The sequence below is a fragment of the Dermacentor albipictus genome, chromosome 6 (genome assembly GCF_038994185.2).
Source record: "Dermacentor albipictus isolate Rhodes 1998 colony chromosome 6, USDA_Dalb.pri_finalv2, whole genome shotgun sequence".
NCBI classification, from domain to species: domain Eukaryota; kingdom Metazoa; phylum Arthropoda; class Arachnida; order Ixodida; family Ixodidae; genus Dermacentor; species Dermacentor albipictus.
Genome location: NC_091826.1, coordinates 66,985,142 through 67,007,893, shown reverse-complemented (window position 1 = coordinate 67,007,893; position 22,752 = coordinate 66,985,142). Strand labels below are relative to the sequence as shown.

Below are 22,752 nucleotides of genomic sequence, written 5' to 3'. Positions count from 1 at the left end.
CGTTGCCTTCTTTATGGAAGACTACGGTGGCTGTGGAGCCACTATAGATATCTTTCAGCATTTTCACATGCGGCTCGTCTACACCTTGATTCCTGAATACCTGCTGACTGCTGAAGTTTTGACTGAATCAAGCGTTTTCTCGTAATCAATGAAAGCTATATATAAGGGTTGGTTATATTTCGCACATTTCTCTATCACCTGATTGACACTGTGAATATGGTCTATGGTTGAGTTTGTTGAATGAACGTGGGCCGCAAGGCAGCAAAGAAGGGCAAGTGAAAAGTGAGAGAGGCTGAGGAAATGTAATGGGTGGCGGCAATGGAAAAGAAACCTGCTAAACGAGTAAGAAAGAAACAATTCCTGATAACTCGAAGGGAAGCTCTACTTTTCGAAGTGAGATCGAGATTTCTTAGAGCAAGCATTTGTAAAGCGAGATGCAACAAGGAAGTAAAAGCATGTGCTTACTGCGGTCGTTGATTTAGGTAACCCTAGCCTCATTTAAGCCCTTGGGTTCAGTTCAAGCAGGACGAAAGTAACCATGCCCGCAGCAGAGATTAGTAAGAGACGTGCAAGAGAAGCAGGGAAATTACAAATAACGGAGGCATACGACAATAAAGTTCCCAATAAGTGTTCAGGAAGTGTGGCGATGGCAATGCTTCGCAAATTTTTAGTTTATATATATATATATCTATATATATATATATATATATATATATATATATATATATATATATATATATATATATATATATATATATATATATATATATATATATATAGAGAGAGAGAGAGAGAGAGAGAGAGTATGAAATTAGGCAATGTTACAACGAGATCTCGCTGGCAAAAGCCACCGCCACTTTCGAAAAGGGACGCTCATAATATGCATCTATCCATTTCCCCATCATCCATCCATCCATCCATCCATCATTCATCCATTCATCCATCTATCCATCCGCGGCAGTGGCGGCACCGGCCGTGCGGGGGAGGGGAAAAATTTACCGACGATTACGAGCGCAGAGGAAAAAGAAAGACGGCAATAGTGAAGAGAGCGCGAGAAGGAAAGCCTAGGAAGAGGGTACAATGGAAGCAGGAGCAAAGTGCAGGAAGGGAGAATTGTGAAATGCTTAGGAGCAAAGCGTGGTGCCCTACGACATGGGCTTGATGGCGGCAACCCACTACTAACTAGATGGCGCCAGGGTAGCGTGTGCCATGACGTCGTTGCCGATTAGGTCATTACTAAGGCATGCGGAGAGCCCGTCCACCGATACCATATACGGAAAAAAAACGCTGGAATGGGCTGAGGAACCATTGTCTGCGCGCTACTTCGCCTGCGCCGCCGAAGCTGAAAATGCGCCCAATGTACGCCATGTTTTCGCGTGTTTATGCTTTCGTTCTGAACAATGAGCCACGCAACCGGTGGAACTGCTTGTCTGACGCTGTTGGTAAACGAGCTGCAGCCAAACAAATGCTCAGCGCCGCCGACGCCAGGACTCAGAGGTGCGCTCGGTCGAAGCAGGAGTTAAGCGACGAAGCTGATAATAAATCCGTCCGGTTCTCTCACCATAAAGCTTCCTTCGCGACCATGATGGACTGGAACAGTAGTGTGTCCTGAAGAACGAGTATGTGTGGAATCTAACCAGTAGCCTATAACAATACTTGCCTACACCTCTGTATAACTTATTGCCACAATTTGTCGCGAATTTACAACGCGTAAGAGCTGCAGTCAAATTTAGCATTAGAGGGTGTCGTAATCATCGGTGAAGTATTTCTCCGCAACCACGGCACCAAACTCGCTCGGGCTTGTTTTATTTGAACGAAAAAAAAATTAAATCTAGAGGCTGCTGAAGCCTACGTGCGATTTAGACGATGATATTTCCACTAAATATATGAAAATTCGTAACTTATCAGAAAATGGAACTATCAGGTTTACAACTGTATACTAGAGTACTGAAAAACGATATCACAATTTCGTCAATTGCTTGAAGTAGTAGATCACAAGCAAAAAAATTGATCTTATATACGTGGCCGTTAGGGAACGCCACTAATTTGTTACTATGATTTTTGTCACACCCTTGCAAAAAAGTAACAAATTCACGTAAGATAAGAATAATGTACCACATTTGACGGCCTTCGATGTTCTAACTGATGCAGTTGGCAGAACTAATAAATCCGCCATTGGTGCAGAGATACGGATTTGTATAACTCATGTTTCTGTTTTTCAAGCTGTCGACAATTTTTGCAAGAAGTGAAAGGTTTTTAAAGCACAATTTTGTTTCAGAAGCAGTTAGAATTTATCTTCCTCCATAAAATGCAAGAAAATTTATTAATATGGGCCAGTGTCCTATGACAGAAAATCATTTCTGCACTTAGGAGCAAGAGCCCCTGTCAAGCCAAATGGCCTTTAGCTCTTGCTTCCTCTTTCTGTAATGAAGAAAGGAAATAAACTTCAAACTTCAAACTATTGTTCAAAATAGGCGGCGTCGGACGTATGCCTAAGATATAGCTTCCACCTAAAAAACCGACGGAATTGTCATGTACAAGCATGGCGCCTAATAAACGTCCAGTTATTGTGCCCAAAAGCGGTTGCACCCCACACTTGCGATAATCATGGCAACACATACTTAAAACCTACCTACCCACCTCAAAGTGCCAAGAATAAACCAAAAGATATGTTATGGTAAAAACCTTAGAGATGATCGTGGAGCACAGCTGCCCAATCGATTTTAGCTGACCAAATCGCGGTAACGATAAACTTAACCTAATTTCCGGATTAATTTAAGCGTGGGCAGTCTGAAAGCTGGCGAACACTTTTTAAACCAGCCGGTGGTCGAAGGCGTTGCATGCATGTTTTTGCTCCTCCTGCTGTACCAGGAGCTTGGTTGGTGCGGAATTGTTTTTAAAGGCGAGGCCTTCAGAGCTGAATTTCACTGCATTAGGCAGGTCCAACATCTAGACATCTTAGTAAATACCAACAGAAACAAAACGGCTCTTTCGTGCCTTTAGAGTGCCGTAGTTATTCGGAAGTGGTAATAAAATGCAGGTATCAACGAGACAAGGTGTGAAAATTAGTCTCTATATATTTATTAAAGGCACGGCCTAATTAGCACCACTATGATCAATGCGAAAACCAATGAACTCTAAAGAATGGGCCACCGCACATGCAGTCATGTTGCGGAAAAGCCATTGTTCCGCAATCATTTGCGAAATGAACCACGCTCTTGGGCTGAAGAGGATTCGCGCGAGGGAATGATGTGTCTGTCTAGTATAGGCCACTTTGGCGGTGCCCTGACGAAGCGACAATTATTTGCCCATTATGTAAAACTAACGGTAATGGCGTAATAAGCACCAATAAAGCTGGAGATAACCGCACTGCTTCATACCCTGGGATTAGCCTCTTGGTATCAAACGGAAAGGGTGAACGAAGTGCGGACATTAAGGAAGACAGTTGGCATGATTGTGCATAAGATGCGATAAAGGTAACGTAGGAAATAAATGAATGAATAATGGGTGGATGGATGGATACAACTTTCTTGCACGTCCGGCAAGGTTTAACGCTACCCGGGCTCAGGTCTCCCACGGTGGAACGTCAAGGCCCTGCCTCAACGCCGCCTCACGGTCTTGCTGGACTGCCCACGTCTGGATTCCGAGGTCTGAGCTGCGCAGAGTGGCGGCCCACCTCGACGACAGGGTCTCCGGAGTAACTGCCTCCTATAACTTTATTGCACTCCCACAGCATGTGTTTCAGTGTTGCACATGTCGTCCTGATGCTTATCTGGGAAGATACGTTTCAGACGGAATGGAGCATCACAAAAAAAGGTAGAACACAGAGGTATAGTAAACACTTAATCATTGCATAATGTGAAGTGCTACGCACGTCGACGTTGCATGCTGTAGCATCGCCAATTTGGTTACCCTTCTTTCCGGTAAGTGAAATGTGATATTAAACACGATGGCAGCGGTTCCTTACATTCTGTCATCGAAGCTTTTCTTCTTTGCAATGTCCGAGCCCTAAATAATGACTATGAGAAGCCTTGTGAAATGAAGAGCTATTTATTTTGCTCAAGAGCTATGCAATAACTTCTTTCGAGTTCACCTGAAATCATCATCGCCATCGTCATGCTGCTCCATTAAAGCGCCACATTTGCCCATCGATCGCTATTTCTGTGTAGTCGTTAGCAATCAATTAGGTGCAGATATAAAAAATCTTGAATTCAATAATACGCTCAATAATTTTCACATATCTCCTTTGACCCTCAAAAAACTTGGTGTACCGTCAAATATCTTCTACAGAAATCAGTAAAAAACGTACCTACCCAAATGACAATGGGAGGAACGGTTCTGAGTGGTGAAGCTCTTGCCAAAGAGTTACCAGACATGTTTTGGCATTTGGAGATTTGCTTCAGGGAACGCCCAGTATTATTGGAAAATACATAGAATATAATCTTCACCACAGCATTTTCTTAAATCCAGGTAATCCTGCAGAGATTAACGATATAATAATATGCCTCATGAATACCTGTTCTTTCGGTTTTGATTGCATTAGGGTAGCACCAATTAAAGCAGTTGCAGACCTAATAGTTGAATTGAACTCTCATTAAATGTTGACAAACTAAGTAAAATATGTTTACCCCTGTTAACAGACCTGTTTATATTAATAATGATGTGACATTTGTGTCAGGACCGCTAGAAAAGTTAACATAAATTAAATTTTTAGGTGTTCAGTTTCATGAAAACCTTCGTTGGCCTTGTCATGTTCGCTATATTAAACGCAATATTTGCAAAACGTATTGGTATGCCCTATAAGTTTGCTTACCCTCGCGTCGTTATTTACAATGTCAACTGTATTTTATTACTGCTCACTCGCGACTACATTACTGCCTGCTTGTATGGGTCACCACTACGAGGTCTAACATGGACAGCCTCCGTCAATTATAGAGAAAAAGTGTGCGCTTTATTGAAAACCTTCCACTACGTGAATCAACATCAGTATATTTTACGCAGAATCGCATCTTGGACATATATAACTGGACATATATAACTTGGACACTATATCAGAATTCCCATTTTCAGATTTCAAAATTGATCCACAACTCTTTTTTTAGGTATGCCAAACATGAATCCAATCGCAAATTTAGGAGAACAAATTTCATCAAGTTTAAATGTAGGACGAATTTCGGAACACAGCGGTTAAGTTGGGAAATTTTTATTCTGTTAAACATTAACCTGATCTGACTGATATCATGCAAACCTGTTCCTCTTAGCCTGCTTTAAGAAAAGAGGCAGAGTCTTTTCTTGAATCGTCTATGTGCCAGTTAGCACTTCCTGCTTTATTTTGAGCAGGTGTGTCAAGTGAACATTTTTTATTGTTTAGGAGATCCAGTTAGGATTCCTTTCTTTGTACTTTTTATCAAATGAACAAGTTTGTAGTTATTATATATTGTTAATCAGATTTATTTTAACGTACGGTGTAGTTTTCATGTGTGTATACCTGTATGTGAATTGTTGTACTCTTCTAGTCTTCCTGTAAGAATTTGTTTGTACTTCGTCCCTCAGCATGTCGAAACTGTGCCTGCGTGAATGTGGGGTGTCTAGGGCCTAGTCAGGTGACCACTTGTGACACCTTCAGTAATCTTCACCTGGATAATTGTATATTGTCTAAGTTCCAATAGAATTAAAGTCAAACGCGGGAGCTGCCTTAATCAACAAAAGAACAGCCCCGGGTCAAACTTACGACGAGCACACGCATGAATGCGCCACGAAGAGCGGAGTCAGAGGAAGCACTTGTTACAAGGATGACAAACAGGTCATGGACACTGCAAAATGTGAATTACTAGCATGTCTTATTATGCTATTCAAGGCGCTTAGGAACGCTGCTTAAAAAGGAGAAATGGACTAAAATGACGAACAGCGAAATTACTAAGAGGCAATTTGTTTCGCGAACGTCACCTAAGTATCGGAGGCATCACATAAAATATCATACGTTCTATGCGATGAAGACATCTAGCGATTTCCATGCCTTGTATCTTTCCCTTGCTTTATTCGATCCTATTTAAAAGCCCTAATTCACAGACGCCTGAAGCGTTTTTCTGGCACAACATGTGGCACAGGATGATAACTGCGTGCCCACGGTACTACCCTTAACAGAACTAGAATCGCTAACAAAAGCCATCGTTTCTCAACAACTTCAGTATTGCAGCCATAGACTTAGGCTTCAACGACGCACGTGGTTGTGGTCCTCTAACTTTGATTTCAGACAGTGTTATACAAGAGTCCGGTTGCTTTCGTGTTGTCTGGAAAGAGATACGCTAGACTTGAAGGTGAGTCAGACTGCCATCTGACTGATCTCAAATTCTACAACGCACGCTCAAAAGAAATGGGCAGATAGAGATAATTTTTTCAGTCGTCAAGAAGGGCCGTTTATTTAGGAACTAGTTCGTAGTCATTGCGCTACTACACTTTTGCCTTTGATGGGAGATTGGCATGTGCAAGCAACGTTCCTGTGCCGTCACTTGTACCGAAAGCTCATCGCGTTTTCGAAACATTTGCCTGTTTGTACCATATCTGTTTTCAGTGCCAACTAATAACTGCGGAATCACGAAAGAGGGTGCAGATTTTTTTGATGCTATCAAGATTGCCACAAGGCTGTTCCCGGGGGATATTTTCTCAACGCGGTTAAGTGGCTTAGCTACCACTGGCATGGGGGGTTAATTGGCTCAGCGGTTTCCCTGCCTTAAGCCTAAATAGTTTGGAACGCCGGAGCACTGTAGGAACAGCACAAAAGATCTAACCTTGCAGTTTTCAAATTCAGAAAGAGTTAGTGCGAGAGCGACGCAGTTAGGAGCCCCAGAAACACAAATACAAAGCATGAGCGAAAGCAGAGGCCGTCGTGGCTAATGTGTATAAACCGGCATTGTTTCGACGGCTTCTCTGGCTTCCCTTGATCCCATGTTAGAGCGAGAAAAGGAAGTCGCGAAATAATAATTCAGAAACTTTCAGATTCATTTATGCAAAAATTATTTTCATCTGTTAGGGAAAAGAATTAAACATATAAATCTTTGCCTGTAAACGCCATCTTATATCCTTTATTATAAGATTTCCTTGCATATCGCCTCCTAACATTCCCCCCATTTCTTCATAATATAAGCTTCGTGAATGATTCAGTTATTTCAGAAATCCGTCCAGACAGACTTGTCATGTTTTTGGGTTCTCCTATTGGTATAAGCAGCTTGTGTGTAAAAACAGCCAAAAGAATTTGGTTCTTACAGTGTGGAATGCGGAGTGTAACTTTTATTTTATTATCATTAATAATTGCGTTTGAAAGCACAAGTTGGAGATTTCGACGCACGTTGCAGTGCTGGCTGTTTTGATACCGAGCTCCAGTTCCCGCCCGCCTTCACTCGGCTCGCCAAAATGACTGCGAAGCTTGTCTGACCGTGCCCCATCTTTTCGAGGCTTATCTGCACTTCTTTAAAGAAGTCCCAACCTCCACATCCCAGCACCGTCTGTCTGTGGCCATGAAAAGCAAATATTTCACCAGCAGTGCTTTGAACAAATGCTAATGCGATGAGTATTTTGGGTAGAACTTCATCTAGCTTGTGGTATGTTCGCCTGCCTAAGTGTAAGTTTGTCCGTATTAACCTCTTTCCTGGCCTCTTGGATCAATGGGTGGCGCATGGCCCTATGGGTCGGGCATTCCACTGCCGTGCTGAGTTAACCAGGTTCGAAAGCAACCACCGGTCCAACTTGGCTTACTGGCTACATAACCCTGGCAATGTACCGCTGTTCCATGAGCCTCTCTTACGTCAACTTGTGCCGGTATTTGTCCCTGGATATATTGCGCTCTTCAGAGAACCAATTTCACAGGAACTTGTTCAGGTGCCATGTAATACATTCTACATCACGCTCTTCATTTAATGTATTTCACACCAACTTGGGGGCAGGGTATGTGCTGCCCATTCAATCCCAAAAAGATATTTTAGAAATTATCCGGGGCGGGGCGGAATCGAAGCTAGGTCATACATATGAAAAAGACTTGTCTGAATCTTTATGGAAACCAGCACGAGGCGCGGATTTCGTAGCGGCGTCTGTTGGCGGAGCAGCACGTCCACTAGGAACCGAGGAAGAGGAGCCTGGCATGGTACACGTCTCAAACAGGATGCGTTGAGGTAACGGCAATCTGTTCTGCAGCTACATTATTTCAATACTAATCGCATTACCGTTTACGTTCATCGCCGAAAGTATTCTGCTAAACCAGTTTTTCCCATTCCAACGAGAGGTTACCTTAATGAACATGTTGGAAATGTAACAATAATTAACGTGCTTCTAGAAGGTAGCGTTTGCACATAATTTTGATTATTTTCTTTGATAATAACGCCAGCCTAGCCAGAGCAGTAACGGAGGTTTTTACAAACTGGGTACATTGTCGACGTCGTTGTAGACTTGGCTCCATTGACGTAAATCCTCTGCAAACATTTTCAGTGTGCAACGTACCGAGAAATCGAGTCAAAGCTTCTACGAATGAGCGAAATTGTGGCAATCTTTCTTTACACAATGTATGAAAATACTTGCCACTGAATTTGCTTTATTCCACAGAGACGTGTGTGTGCATTCGAGATACGAGGCACCTAGGTTTAAGTAAGCTTGTCACCCATGCTGCACACCACTAAACGAATAAATTATTGTAAATTCAGACGGCACTGTGTCTGGTGCGGTCGGCTCCTCTGAACAGGAGTCAACCTTATCTGCGCCCCTCTGTCACCCATGAACAATAATTTTGTGTTTGCTCCCACCACATGCCCCCACTTCTTCCTTTTAATTTCACTGCATTTACAACATTCAACTACTTAAGTTGAGTCGTTTATTATGCGAAGCATACTAGCTGCACAACACGCTCTTCCTTGCTGCGCCGCGTGCAGCCGCGTAGCTACCATATGACGTCTTAACAGCTGCAAAAGCGGAGGCTCAACTCGTGCGCTCGCTTGCCGCCGCGTAGCTCCATAGCCGGGTCTCAGCTCGTGCGCTCGCCTCCATGAGTTGTTTCTTTGTGTAGCCGAACCAAATATAGCCAAGCAACAGCAGTTCACCAGGCTAAACAGTGGTTCAACAACTAAAATAAAGACTAGTATGCTTCGCATCCTGGGCTTAACCTTAGCTAAGCCACAGCCATTTTTTATCTCTTATTCAGTTCTAAATTTATCATAACAGCAGCATCTGGGAAACTTCTCATAGTTAGGTGTGTTTTGCCAAGTATACACGCTTGCATGGAGGACAGCGAGAACGTCCTCTCTGGACTGCGGTATGAAAGCGCGAGCGCATGCGCGGCAGCGTGTTCAATACCTAACGCGGGGGTTCGCGTGAAAGTAGTGCAGCTGAGAGGGCATTATAGCGACGCCCAGAGTGCTCGCGCCAAAAAGTCGCGTAAACTTGAGAGAGCTTTAGCTCGGGCTCTCCTATCTAAATACATGGCAAAGGATAAATCGTTTTACAGTGCAGCGCTTAGACGCGCCTTCCTGCATTCAGTGTCGGCGTAACCGAGAGAACGCAGAGAGCAGCGGAGCATGAAAGACTGGAAAAACCATCGAGGTCACCGAATCAATCACAGCGAGACCCGTGCTTGGGGGCGCCGCTGGGTTCCTTACAGCACCACCAGATGGCACTCGCCTCTGCGCATCCTTTTATGATGTACCTGGTGAGGATGGAGAGGGTGCCAGGAGGAAGTAATATCGGGTTTGATCTCTCGTACAAAGAGGTGGGTACAGTAGTAGAGCAGCAGCTCCCAGGTTTATCTTATGCGGACGACATTGTGTTGCTAGCTAACAGCCAAAGTGATTTGCAACACGTGGCTAATATCTGTGGACAGGAAGGCAACACTTCAGGTATGAAATTTAGTGTTAGAAAATCAGGTGTTATGGTATTCAATCAAAACAGGGAACAGACAGTGGCGATACAGGGCCAGCAAGAACCTCGGGTAGCAGAATATAAATACCTTGGTATATGGATAAATGAACGCAATAGATATATGGAAACACAGGAAAAAAAACAACAATGAAGGGGAATAGAAATACAGCCATAAGGAAGCACAGAGTGCTCAGGGGATACAATCGGCACGAGTTGGTCCGAGCTATGTGGAAAGGTGCTATGATTCCAGGAATTACTTTTGGAAATGCGGTTGTTTGCTTTAGGTCAGGGGCACAATCAGGGCTCGGTGGGAACCAAATGTAAGTTTGTCGCCTCGCATTGGGCGCTCACGGGAAGACTACAAACGAAGCTGTGAAGGGTGATATGGGCTGGACTAGTTTTGAAGTGATTGAATCTCACATTAAAATTGAGTATTAAAAACGGCTGAGGATTATGGAAGAAAGCAAATGGGTTGGGAGAGTGTTCAGGTATATGCACAGGAAAAACATTGATTCACAGTGGAGGCAAAGTACTAGGAGGCTTACCAGCAAGTATGCGATCTGTATGGTGGGCAACACAACAACAAAGAAGGTCAAGCGGAAAGTCGGAGAGGCCGATACGATCTTATGAGTGGCGGCAATGGAAAAGAAACCGGTCATGAGTAACTACTTCCGAAGAAAAAACGAAATCAGGAAAGAAACAATTTGTGATAACTACAAGGGAAGCTCATTACCTATCGAACCGAGGTCGGGATGCCTTAGAACACGCACCTATAAAGCGATATATAAGAAGGAAGAAGAAGTATGTGCTTGCTGCGGTAAACCTAGGGAAACTATGGAGCATGTTTTATTAGAATGTGAAGACGTCTACCCAGCGGTCAATTTAGGCACCACTGGCCTCCTTGAAGCCCCTGGGTTCAGCGAGAGGAGTGGAAAAGTAAACATGTGCGCAATGGGTATTAGCAAAAGGCGATTGTAGGATTGGTGGAAGAAAAGTAGGAAAAGGAAAAAAAACGGCGAAGTACAAAAACACAGTTCGCAATAGGGGATGAGAACATTTAGGTGTTGTAGTTGATAGTGTTTTTGTCTTCTTTTTAATTGTTTACCCTAGGTAGGACATTAGGGAGTATTATAGCATGGGCTTGGTGGCACAACCCACCGCCCCGTTCCAAAGGGAATGCTTATCGCATCCATGCATCGATCCATCCATCCTCCGCTGAGTGGTGTGGTGAGCCACATGGAAACAAAGAACGGATAGCGAAAAGTCAAGGAGGCTGAGAAAATCTTATATGATATCGGCATAGAAAAGATGCTTTGAATAAGAAAGAAAGAGTTTGTGATAGCTTAAAGTGAAGCTTTTTTATATTTAGAAGAGAGATAAGGATGCCTCAGAACACCCTCTTATACGGGAGAACATCCGCCGTGGTTGCTCAGTGGCTACGGTGTTGGACTGCTGAGCACGAGGTCGCGGGATCGAATCCCGGCCGCGGCGGCCGCATTTCGATGGGGGCTAAATGCGAAAACACCCGTGTACTTAGATTTAGGTGCACGTTAAAGAACCCCAGGTGGTCAAAATTTCCGGATTCCTCCACTACGGCGTGCCTCATAATCAGAAAGTCGTTTTGGCACGCAAACCCCATCCTTTTTTAACCACGGGAGAACGAACGAGCCCACGCAGCCAATCAAAGCGAAGCATGCTTTGCACTGGGTTACCAGCGACACCACCAATGCGCTCTCGCGTGCGCGCATCCGTTGTACCTGCGGCGCTGGCCGTGTGCACTAACACAACATTCGCCGACAATTGCCATACGCCATGATGCGAAATTTGAGCGCAACTATATACGTGTTTTGATTTCGCCATATCTTGAGTCAACTGGCGGCCAACTGCTAACTGGCGGCCTGCTCACCTTTCAACCTAAAACACCTACTCTAAAAATTCTAATAGGCCCGAAATTAGAATACGCTATTTCTGTATGGGATCCTGGCCAAGATAACCTGAAAACGGCATTAGAAGTTGCCCAAAATAAGTCAGTCCAATTTATCTTTTCCAATTATAATAGAACTGGGAACATTTCCTCCAAAAACATATCAATCTTGCTTTGATGTACGTGCGACATAGATATGCGCGTCCAACACTCCATCACAGGATTTTTCATCATCCGACATTGCATGCCCAATTCTTTACACGAGCCCATTTATTTATCACAGCGTGTTGATCACGGTCACAATCTGTGCCACACAAAGCATTTTCCCCAGTCCTTTTTCCCTCGCAAGTGTATAAATTGAAACCACCTTCCCGCTGCGATCGTAAATAGTACTCATAACAACCTTTTTCTTGAAACTTTAGCTAATATTGTATAACCAGGAACTTCTTTTTGTGACACAGCGGCTGACATTATATAGAAAAAATCTCTTGTATTCTATCATTGTGTTTTATTCATATTAAACTGCGCGGTTTGTTTACTTTCCATGTGCCAGATTTTCTTTTGTACCATTCCCTGTATAACGCCTCTGGCCCTGAGGGTATGATAAGTAAATAAATAAGCAAATAAATAACTAAATAAATAAATAAATAACTTAGTGGGATGGACCAACCTCGATATTTCTGGTGTCATTCGTATTCGCAAATCTTGCGGCGCTATCCGTCAAGACCAATCAGAATATTCAGTTTCCCTCAAAAAAGCCGGAACGTTTTCAGGTGACGACGACCGGGCAGGAGGATACATGATTGCCTGCAAGAAGATTGCGGCGAGGATGCATTATTTGGGGGCCCATCAGTGGTCGTCGAGGTGAGTGGAGCACAACGCGGAGCCGGAAATGGGTACGTAGGGCCATTGTTGTTGTTGTCCTCAAGCAAATAAGTTCGGCGTATGAAACGGCGGGTTTATGAGTGAAGAATAAAATTACATAAAATTTTAATAACGAACCAAGATAAATCAATAAAAATAAACTGACGGCCATACGGAGTATTGATTTCATATTCACAAAAGTAAGCAGGCTTGAGTGTGTCTGCGAACTTTTGATTTCGTTTCAGTTAGTGTCATAAACGTTGGCCTCCCATGGAAAACATTTGGCAGTGGATTGAACAGTTAAGTTTGCCAAGTCACGACATTTACAAAAATAAGCCGACATAATGAATTTGATTTTATACGGATGTGACAGAGAAACGAAAAATAAAACAAAAGTAAAAGTAAAATAAAACAAAAAAGTCACTCCCGTTTTCTTTGTTCTCCGAAAACGTTTGAACCTGTTTGAATCGGATTGAATTGGTTCCAGCCGATTAGATGCGGAACAGAAATGTGAACGGGAACCAAACCTGAACCAACACGAAAAAATTACGGTTCGACACCCTGGCATCATGTGCTATGTATACGAAGTAGGGTTTACTCCCCGTCACGTCCGAGCAGGAAACATTTGAATTTTTTTTCTGCTAGGAAAGCCGGCGTTGTGTACGGGGAAGGTTGCGCGCCCTGTAGGCTTGGGACGGATGCAAAGAACATATTCGGAGAGCGCGGCCTCGGAAATACCGAGTTCTGATTCCGCAGACCGAACGTCATCATTGGACCCCCTCAAAGAAACCCCCAGTGAGACTGAAGCACGCTGTGTTGCGGTGCCTTCTCCCAAACTCATTGCTGACAAGGGACGCCGCCGAAGTTCAGACTGCCCTAGCAGTATATTTCGGGGACCTAGCGTAACTCACCGATGCCGGGACGAGAGAATCAAAAAGAGAAGCGTGGTTGTAGAAAAAGAGAAGATAGTTTTGGTTACCGAAATATTTATTATCTGGAGATGGCCATTCCCCATGGACATTGTTCACCTTGGCAATTGTGTCTGTGGAGCGAGCCAAGAGTGATTCCGCTCTTTTTTCTTTGGCTATTGGACGTATAATAATCCAAATTATATTTATTAGTTAGCTCTAAAATCATATTTGAAAACGATCAGCAGTGTTTGGTAGTCTTGGCTATAGCTGTTATTAGGAGAGTCGAAGAGTTGTAATCCAAGTTTTTTATCGGTCATGTATTTACATATAAACATTTACCTATAAGAATGTATTCTCTATCTGCTGTATATTGCTTCCTGTCTACGTTTGATCATGTCAGCCTATAATCATCCGGAGTAGTTCAAGCTCCGAGGAAGAATGCAAAAACGAATCAGAACGGCAAAACCTATACTAGAGCAATTGCCTTCTTTTCCTGCAGTTCGAGAGCACGATGGTAGCCACAATCTGCATTCACTTGCAGTGGTAGCTTAGCGGGTATGGTGCTCAGATAGTGACAATACATTGGGTTGATACATTACTGCGAGGCTCATCGCCTTAAAGTGAATATGCATCATTGTATATCGTATTATTTCATCGATGGCGCCTATGACGTGTTCTGCGTACCGCCTTTGGAATTGCGCCTGCCCGCTGAAATGTGTCGTTAAGCAAACACCAACTTGACCAACCACAAGTCCATCTGCTTATTATTCACTGTGGGATTGCTTCGGCTACAATTTGTTTCACATTATTTTGCGACACTATGCTAAAGGACGTGAAGTACGTCTTATTATTCTTAAATCTCTCGTTTCAATTTTATGGTTGCACCACAGCCTAATTACATATGCATACGACAAGTTTACCTTATTCAGAGCATGGACGGAGGCTCTTAGATATTGCGTTTGTTAGTAGCTCCATTGCAGAAACGGCTCCAATGAAAGTATTGAGCCATGTCTTCCAAGTGCCGTGGAACTGACTCAAGGTTACGAGTCTAAATTATGCGTGGCAATCTATGGTTCTAATTCAAAATATCATTGAAATCGCGTTATTCCAACTAAAGCTCTAGGTATAAGTAAACTTATGTTCTCCACACTGTACTCCACCAATCCATTAAATGAATGTCGCCTCAGCCACTGTGGGTTGTGCGATCTTGTTTTTCCAATAGGAGTTTAGCGGCCTCTCTCAAGCATGACCAATGTTACTGTTTGGCTTCCAATTTTCTCAACCCACTCCATTTACTACGTTCTCGCCACTGGTGTTGCTTGCTTTCTTTCACCCAATTATAGGTTTGTGCGTGCATCTTGAGTATTATACGTCCGAACAGTACCAGAGAGACTTGACGTAGTCAGCGCTATTTTTTTTTTCAACCTAAAAATTTTAATCGAGAACATCCTCTCTTGAATGTGCGCGGAAGTACGATGGCACGCCAAGAAGCATCTTCAATGCTCTGTCGCGATGGTTCATGCGCAATTAGCAAAGTGCTGAGAGCATTATGACGTAACTCACCGTCCTCATGCTGGCAAAGTGCGTGGAGTTGAGAAAGCATTATATCGGGAAATCTTATCTAAATATATTGTATAGTAGAACTTGTCTTAGAGCGCAGGGGGAGCGGTGGCTCTTTGGCGCCCATTCCTTCGTTGAGCGTCGGCTTCGGCAGCGTCGTAACTGAACAATCGCGGACTACAAAAGACGGCAGAACGACCGAGCCCACGCAGCCCAGTTGAAAAGGACAACAGGAATTCCTGTCGCAACTACAGAAATTTCTGTTGTACAACAGGATTTTTCTGTAGTAACTACAGATTCCTGACGGAGCGACAGACTTTTCTGATGTACAACAGACATTTCTTGTGACTACAGAAGTACACTCTGTCGTATGTCTGTTGTTACAACAGAAAGCTGAAGCTCTACAACAGATTTTTGTAGTGCTACAGAAAAATTTGTCAGCACAACAGGCACCCTGTTGTCTCAACAGAAATGTTCCTGAAGTAACTCAAGAAAATTCTGTAGTGCTACAGAGAGCTGTTGAAATACTATAGAAACCTATCGTGGCAACAGGCCCCCAATTGTCACAACAGAAGTGTTCCTGAAGCAATGCGACAAACTTCTGTTGTACTACAGATAACTGTTGGTGTACGACAGAAACGTATCGCTGCAACAGGCCCCCAATTGTCATAACAGAAGTGTCCCTGAAGTAATGCGACAAACTTCTGTTGTACTACAGAGATCTGTTGTTGTACGACAGAAACCTATCGCCGCAACATGTACCCAATGATGACAACAGAAGTGCACTGAAATTATGCGACAAGCTTTTGTAGTGTGTACTACATATATGTAGCACGGAATTTCGTTTTGACACATAACCTACTGTGAAGACATAACTCAGTTTAAAAATTCCCAGTTGAAAAAGACAACAGGAATTCCTGCCGCAACTACAGAAATTCTGTTGTGCGACAGAAGTTCCTGACGTTTCTTAATTGAGAGACATCTCTGACGTTACGACAGAGATTCTGATGTCGCAACAGAAGCATTCTGTCGCGAAGGCCAAGAGTTATGAAGTCGCAACAGAAACGTTCTGTCGCGACAACAAGAGTTCTGAAGTCGGAACAGCTTTATATCGTGACAGCGACCCCGACGTTACGACACCAATTCCGACGTCGCAACAGAAACATTCGGTCGCGAGGGCCAAGAGTTCTGGAGTCGCAACAGAAGCGCCTTCCGTCGCGGCCCTTTAAAATTGTATGTCAATTTCAGATCGGCGATGTACACTGCACTTTTCTCTTGCGCGGTTTTCAATCGCGCTTCTCTGAAGCCGGCAATGCTGATAGCACGGACACCGGTATTAAAGTCGACGTGGCCAATACTTATAATTGTGCCATGACGACGCGGCACCAGCAACGCCCTGCCGGTCTCCGTAAAATCGGCCGCTGATCAAAATTGTACCATCTGCGGGAATGGCTGCGCATCCGTTTTGTTTTATTTGGTAAAATGTGGCACACAGGCCTGTGGACTTACATGTGCTGTTACACTGACACATTAGCTAATTTCCCAGGAATATTTCCCAAGCTTATGCGAAGCGGAAAAGAAGTTTTGGGTTGTTCCATAAAGTTGCGTGAAAGACTGTCTCGCTCGGGTCACATTAATCTGGTAGAGCGCTGCCGTGAGAAGCCAGTATGCTGTCAGAAAGAACACTCATCCACGAATGTTTATGTAGCTATTTTGCATTGAACACAAGAATTATATGCGCGCTCGAAAGTGTAAAGAAAGAGCGACAACTGTCGAAATTAGCAGAAACAACCCTAACAGTCACCGTTGCCTATTTCTGAATTTCTCATTTAATATGGATATCGTACAGCAAAATAGATGTTCTAGCACTCCATGATGTACCTGTCGATGGTAAGAACACTCTTGGTCTTCTAGAGATGCGGCACTTGACGCGGTGGAGTGATAGCGCATCTTGACCCTTAAAACGGAAATGTAAACATCAGCGCATCAGCACATCGTACTGTTCAAAAGGCCAAAAATTTACCCTCCAAGAACTGTTAAAACGTGGCTTCAGGAAAAAGGACTCTATGTACCCTGGAATACAAATTGTAGGCTTTGCAATCAACCCGAGACAATAGAACATTGCTTTATACTTTGTCGTGAAGCATTCCTTTTTTGGGACATTTTACAAAGAACTATCAAAAAAGACTTTCCTCTCACATGTTATGGTATCCGGTTCCTTCCTTTCAAAAAGACAGCCAGTAATACACCATATGATTTGTTTATGTTATTAGGACTTTATTCATTATGGAGAAGTCGAATGATCGACAGACATGCCGAGCCACCTCGCTCGACAAGGTCTATCTTCCGTGAAGAGACTGCTCAAGTCCGGAGTGTGGTGCTTACATATGATCCCGTCCCTGAATGGATTTCACACCTGGACGCTTGTGTTTGTTTGCCAGAATTTTGAACTGTCATTGGACTGTATACTTTCTGTGAATTTGTTTCTCTTGTATGATCATATGTGATGTAACTGTAGCGGTTTGACAGTAACGATAATCCCATGCAATAAAGAAAAAAAAATGTCAGCGGTGGTGCAGTGGTAAGATGTCGGGCTCGGAATCGTGCGGTCGCAAGTTCGAATCCTGGCCGCGGTCGTTTTTTTTTTTTCACTTTTATATTTTTCTTTTTCTGTACTAACAAATTTACATATCCTTAAGGAGGTCTCTGTCAATTTTTAATTAAATATTGATCATGAACTACAGAGCTTTCTACTACAGGACGTCACACTACAGACAACAGAACTACAGAAACAGCGCCCCAAAATACGACAGACTGTCAAAATTTCCTGTTGTGTTTTTCAACTGGGAGCCAATCACAGGGAAGGATGTGTTTGGCCGCGTTCCTAGCGGCACCACCAGATGGCTCTCGCGTGCGTGCATTCGCGGTAGCTGCGGCGCTGGCCGTGTGCGGTTGACAATAATTTGCCGACGATTACGCTACTCCCTAGTTCAAAATTTGAGCGCAGCTATTTACGTGTTTTGATTTCGCGATACCTTGAGGAAAAAAATTTGTTGTGGGCATATACCAAAGCCTGCAATCACCCCATATCTGATCTGACGGTCAAGAGCGTCGGCTTTTATACGTGACTCGTTAATGTTTTCAGTGTAGTCGCTGGTGCCGCGCACCTTCCAAAGAGTACTACAAAATCCGCGTCGAGCACACAATCGCAAACTATCATAATCGCAAAAAGCGCGAAGGCAACCATGCCAAGCAAACCTCACAAGCGCGAGCGAGAGCTGACTCCAGAAGACGATAGTTCGAAACGAACGGTTCTCCTGAGGCCAGATGCGTCTACGGATCAAGCCGTCGGGCGGGTCCGCATGACACTTGTTACCCCGCGCACATTAGTGAAAGGACCGCTCTAATGTGTCTCTGCCATTCACGGCTCACCTCTATCATCTTCCGCTCCAAGTTCGCTCTTTCATCTTTCTCCGTGCTCGTTCTTCCAGTTAGCCAGGACCTGGCGCACAAAAGCTGCGCTCCAAAATAATGCGCATGCGCTACTTCGTCAGTGCCGCCGTCGCTAGAGAATACACTCCGCGCGAGCCACGCATTCCCGTGTTTACGCTTTCTTTCTGATCAATGAGCAGCGCAACCGTTGGAAGTGCTTTCACTGCCGCTGCTGCTTGACGAACTGCGAGACCAAAGGTTCAGCGCCACCGACGCCAGAATTCAGAGGTTCGCACCCTCGAAGCAGAACACATATATCCATCTATTTCTCCGACAGACAAGGCTACCGTCACGACCATGAAAGACTGCCCTGGGAGTGCGTTTTTAAGAACAATGTGAGCAAAATGAAGTGTGGCTTGTAACACCACATGCGTACATGGCTCTAAAAATTTTGCCTCGATATTTCGCCAACTGAAAACACCTTAAGAGCGGTGCTCACATTTGGCATTGGTGAGAATCGTAATCATCGGTGAATATTTCCTCCACGACCACTGCACCAACTTTGGTCAGGTTTCTTGTACGCGAACGAAATAAATTATAATCTCGTGAATGTTGAAGGCGATCTGTGAACTATGGCGTAGACATTTATATAGAAATTGCGCAAAATCAAATCTTTGCAGGAAATGAAACTTTTAAGTTTACCACTCTCTAAATAAGCAATGAAGAATGTTGACACAATTTTGTAAATTGAATGCATTAGTACACCTAAAGCGATGGAATTGAGATATCATCATTATCATTATCATCATCATCATCAACCTGGTTACGTGCACTGCAGAGCAAAGACCTCTCCCATATTTCTCCAACTCCCTCGGTCATGTACTAATCGTGGCCACGTTATCCCTGCGAACTTCTTAATCTCATCTGGCCACCTAAATTTCTGCCGTCCCCTGCTACGCTCCCCTTCCCTAGGAATCCAGTTCATAACCCTTAATGACCATCGGTTATCTTCCCTCCTGATTACATGTCCTGCCTATGCCCATTTATTTTTTTTATTTACACTAAGATGTCATTACCTCGCGTTTGTTCCCTCATCCATTCTGCTCTTTTCTTATCCCTTAACGTTACAAGTATCATTCTTCGTTCCATAGCTCGTTGCGTTGTCCTCAATTTAAGTAGAACCCTTTTCGTAAGCCTCCAGCTTTCTGCGCCGCACGTGAATACTGGTAAGACACAGCTGTTATGCACTTTTCTGTTGAGGGATAACGGCAACCTGCTGTTCATGATCTGAGAATGCCTGCCAAACGCACCCCAGCACATTCTTATTCTTCTGATTATTTCAGTCTCATGATCTGGATTCGTGGTCACTCCCTGTCCTAAGTAGATGTATTCCCTTACAACTTCCAGTGCCTCGCTACCTATGGTAAACTGCTGCTCTTTTCCGAGACTTTTATACATTACTTTAGTTTTCAGAAGATTCACCTTTCGACCCACCTTTCTGCTTTGCCTCTCCAGATCAGTAAGCCTGTATTGCAGTCGGTCCGCTGAGTTTCTAAGCAAGGCAGTATCATCTGCGAATCGCAAATCACCAAGGCATTCTCCATTAACTCTTCTCCCCAATTTTTCAAAATCCAGGTCTCTGAATAACTCCTGTAAACACGCTGTGAATAGCATTGGAGGGATCGTATCTTCCTGCCTGACGCATTTCTTTATTGGGATTTTGTTCCTTTCTTTATGGAGGACTATGGTGGCTGTAGAGCCGCTATAGGTATATCTCAGTGTTTTTACATACGGCTCGTCTACACCCTGACGTAATGTCTCCAAGACTGCTGAGGTCTCGTCTGAATCAAACGCTTTCTCGTAATCAATGAAAGCTATATATAAGGGTTGGTTATATTCCGCGCATTTCTATATCACCTGATTGATAGTGTGAATTTGGTTTATTGTTGAGTAGCCTTTACGGAATCCTGCCTGGTGCCTTGGTTGACAGAAGTCTAAGGTGTTCCTGATTCTATTTGCGGTTACCTTAGTAAATACTTTGCAGGTAACGGACGGTAAGCTGAACTGTCTATAATTTTTCAAGTCTTTGGCGTCTCCTTTCTTATGGAATAGGACTATGTTAGCGTTCTTCCATGATTCTGGTACGCTCGAGGTCATGAGGCATTGTGTATATAGGGTGGTCATCCTTTCTAGGACAATGTTCCCACCATCCTTCAACAAATCTGTTGTTACCTGATCCTCCCCAGCTGTCTTCCCCCTTCCCCCTTTCTGAACCATGAGCGACGCTACCGTTTGAAGTGCTTTCTCTGCCGCGATGGCTTAACACCTTACGGCTTATTTCAGAGATGCGCGCCGTTGAAGCAGAAGCTAAGCGACGAAGCCGAAAATAAATCCGTCCATTTCTCCGACCACAAGACTACGATAAGAACTACGATAACAGTTTGTTTTCAGGAAAAAGTACGTGCGGAAAATAAGCTGTGGCCTATTATAGTACGCGCGCACAAGGCTGCGAGATCTTTGCCTTGCTCTTTCGCCCATTGAAAATATCTGAAGATGATGATGATGAAGCAACATTTACTGGGCCCGAAATAAATAGGTGGTGCACGCCGGCACCAGTTGGCGTGGTTCCCTAGTTACGGGACCCATGTGTTGCAGCAGCTCCTGGCCCCTGTCCGTCAGTGCGAGCTGAATCGGTAGGGCGGGGCTGGATAACTCGGTCTCCCATCGCTAAAGGGGTTGGGGATTGGGGGTGTTGGTGGGAAGGGGAGGAAGGGGGGTCTTGAGTTCTGTGCACTCTGCCAGGACGTGCGGCCAGGGTGCCCTTTCCTCTTCTGCAAAAAGGACAGAGCATATCGTATTCCGCAGGGTAGATGCAGTTCATCAATACGGGATGCGCAAGCGATCCCGCCTGCGCTCGACGCAGGATCGTCTGTTGTTGCCTGGTGAGTTTGGGGTGCGGTTCTGGCAGTCTACACCTTTCCTCTCGGCACATCCGGGTAATGTCCCGAAAGCTGGTAACCTGAAGAGCTGTGCTCACATTTCGCATTGGTGAGAATCGCACACATCGGCGAATATTTTCTCCTCAACCCCTGCACCAACTTTGGTCAGGTTTCTTGTATACGAAAGAAAAAATTAAAATGGCATGAATGTTTAGCGCGATTTGTGAATTATGACGTCGATCTTTTTATAGAAATTATGTAATATCACATCTCTTCAGAAATCGAAACTTTCAGGTTTCCTACTTTCTAAGTAAGCAATGAAAAATGGTGACACAATTATGCGAATTCGGCGAATGTAAAATATTCACGTAAGATTTAAATAATGTACCAAGCTTGTCAGCCTTGGATGTCCTTACGGAGGCGGTTGGCAGAAATGCGTACCTGTTATTGGCGCCGAAATATGAATTTGCAAACATCGAGTTTCTATTTTTAAGAACTGTCGCTAATATTTAATAAAAAATAAAGGTCTTAAGCAAAAGTTTTCCTGATGCAATCACTCGAATTTCATTATCTCTATTAAATGCCACAATATACATTATCATCGGCCTTTCGGTAATCATAGAAAAATATTTCTGCGTAAAACAGGCGGCCTCACACTTGAGCCCGAGCTATTGCTTCCTGATGAAAATAAGCGGCATTTCGCCGTACGAACATCACGTGTTATAGTGTTAGAAAAGCTGTTGGGGCAAACCTTTGCTAGAACCATTATAGCACATAGCTAATTTCTTTCTTCTTTATTGTTTCATTTCCAACACACACTTCACGATCATCACACACCGAGTGTAACGTGTAGTCTCAGATCATTCTCTAAAAGTTAGGGTTAAATCCTGCCTTGCTCTCAATATATAGGCGTGATGTCCCAAGGTATCTTTTACCGAAAACATTTTATCAGGAGACGCAACGTGTTTTCAAACTTTGCTCATGTACGCGAAGCCTCGTTCAGCAAACATATGGCTGTAAAACTATTTTATTGTCTAAGGCGCAAAGCTTCAATTAATCAACCTATGAAGTCCAGCAGGGGTGTGTGAATATTTACTTTTTAGTCCAAATCGAATATACATGGAATAATACCAGACAGGAATAAAATAGAATATTAAATTGTTTTCGGAAGATAAAGAGAAGTTATCAGAGTTCATATACAATGAATTTCACAACCACGTATGCC

At 43.8% G+C, this 22,752-nt stretch overlaps 1 protein-coding gene across 3 annotated transcripts in view; it reads left to right on the top strand.

The window, feature by feature from the left end:
• The first annotated feature begins 3,732 nt into the window (after positions 1-3,732).
• Positions 3,733-22,752, top strand: part of LOC139061144 (uncharacterized) — a 182,253-nt gene continuing 163,233 nt past the window's right edge. For 2 of the 3 annotated variants that reach the window (XM_070540765.1, XM_070540764.1), the window contains exons 1-2: positions 3,733-3,816; positions 12,595-12,685. In XM_070540765.1, the coding sequence (XP_070396866.1) occupies positions 3,735-3,816; positions 12,595-12,685 (173 nt within the window). In that variant the 5' untranslated portion in view covers positions 3,733-3,734. Of the gene's footprint in view, positions 3,817-12,594; positions 12,686-22,752 lie in introns of those variants that run through there. The other variant, XR_011515227.1, reaches the window with a different exon arrangement.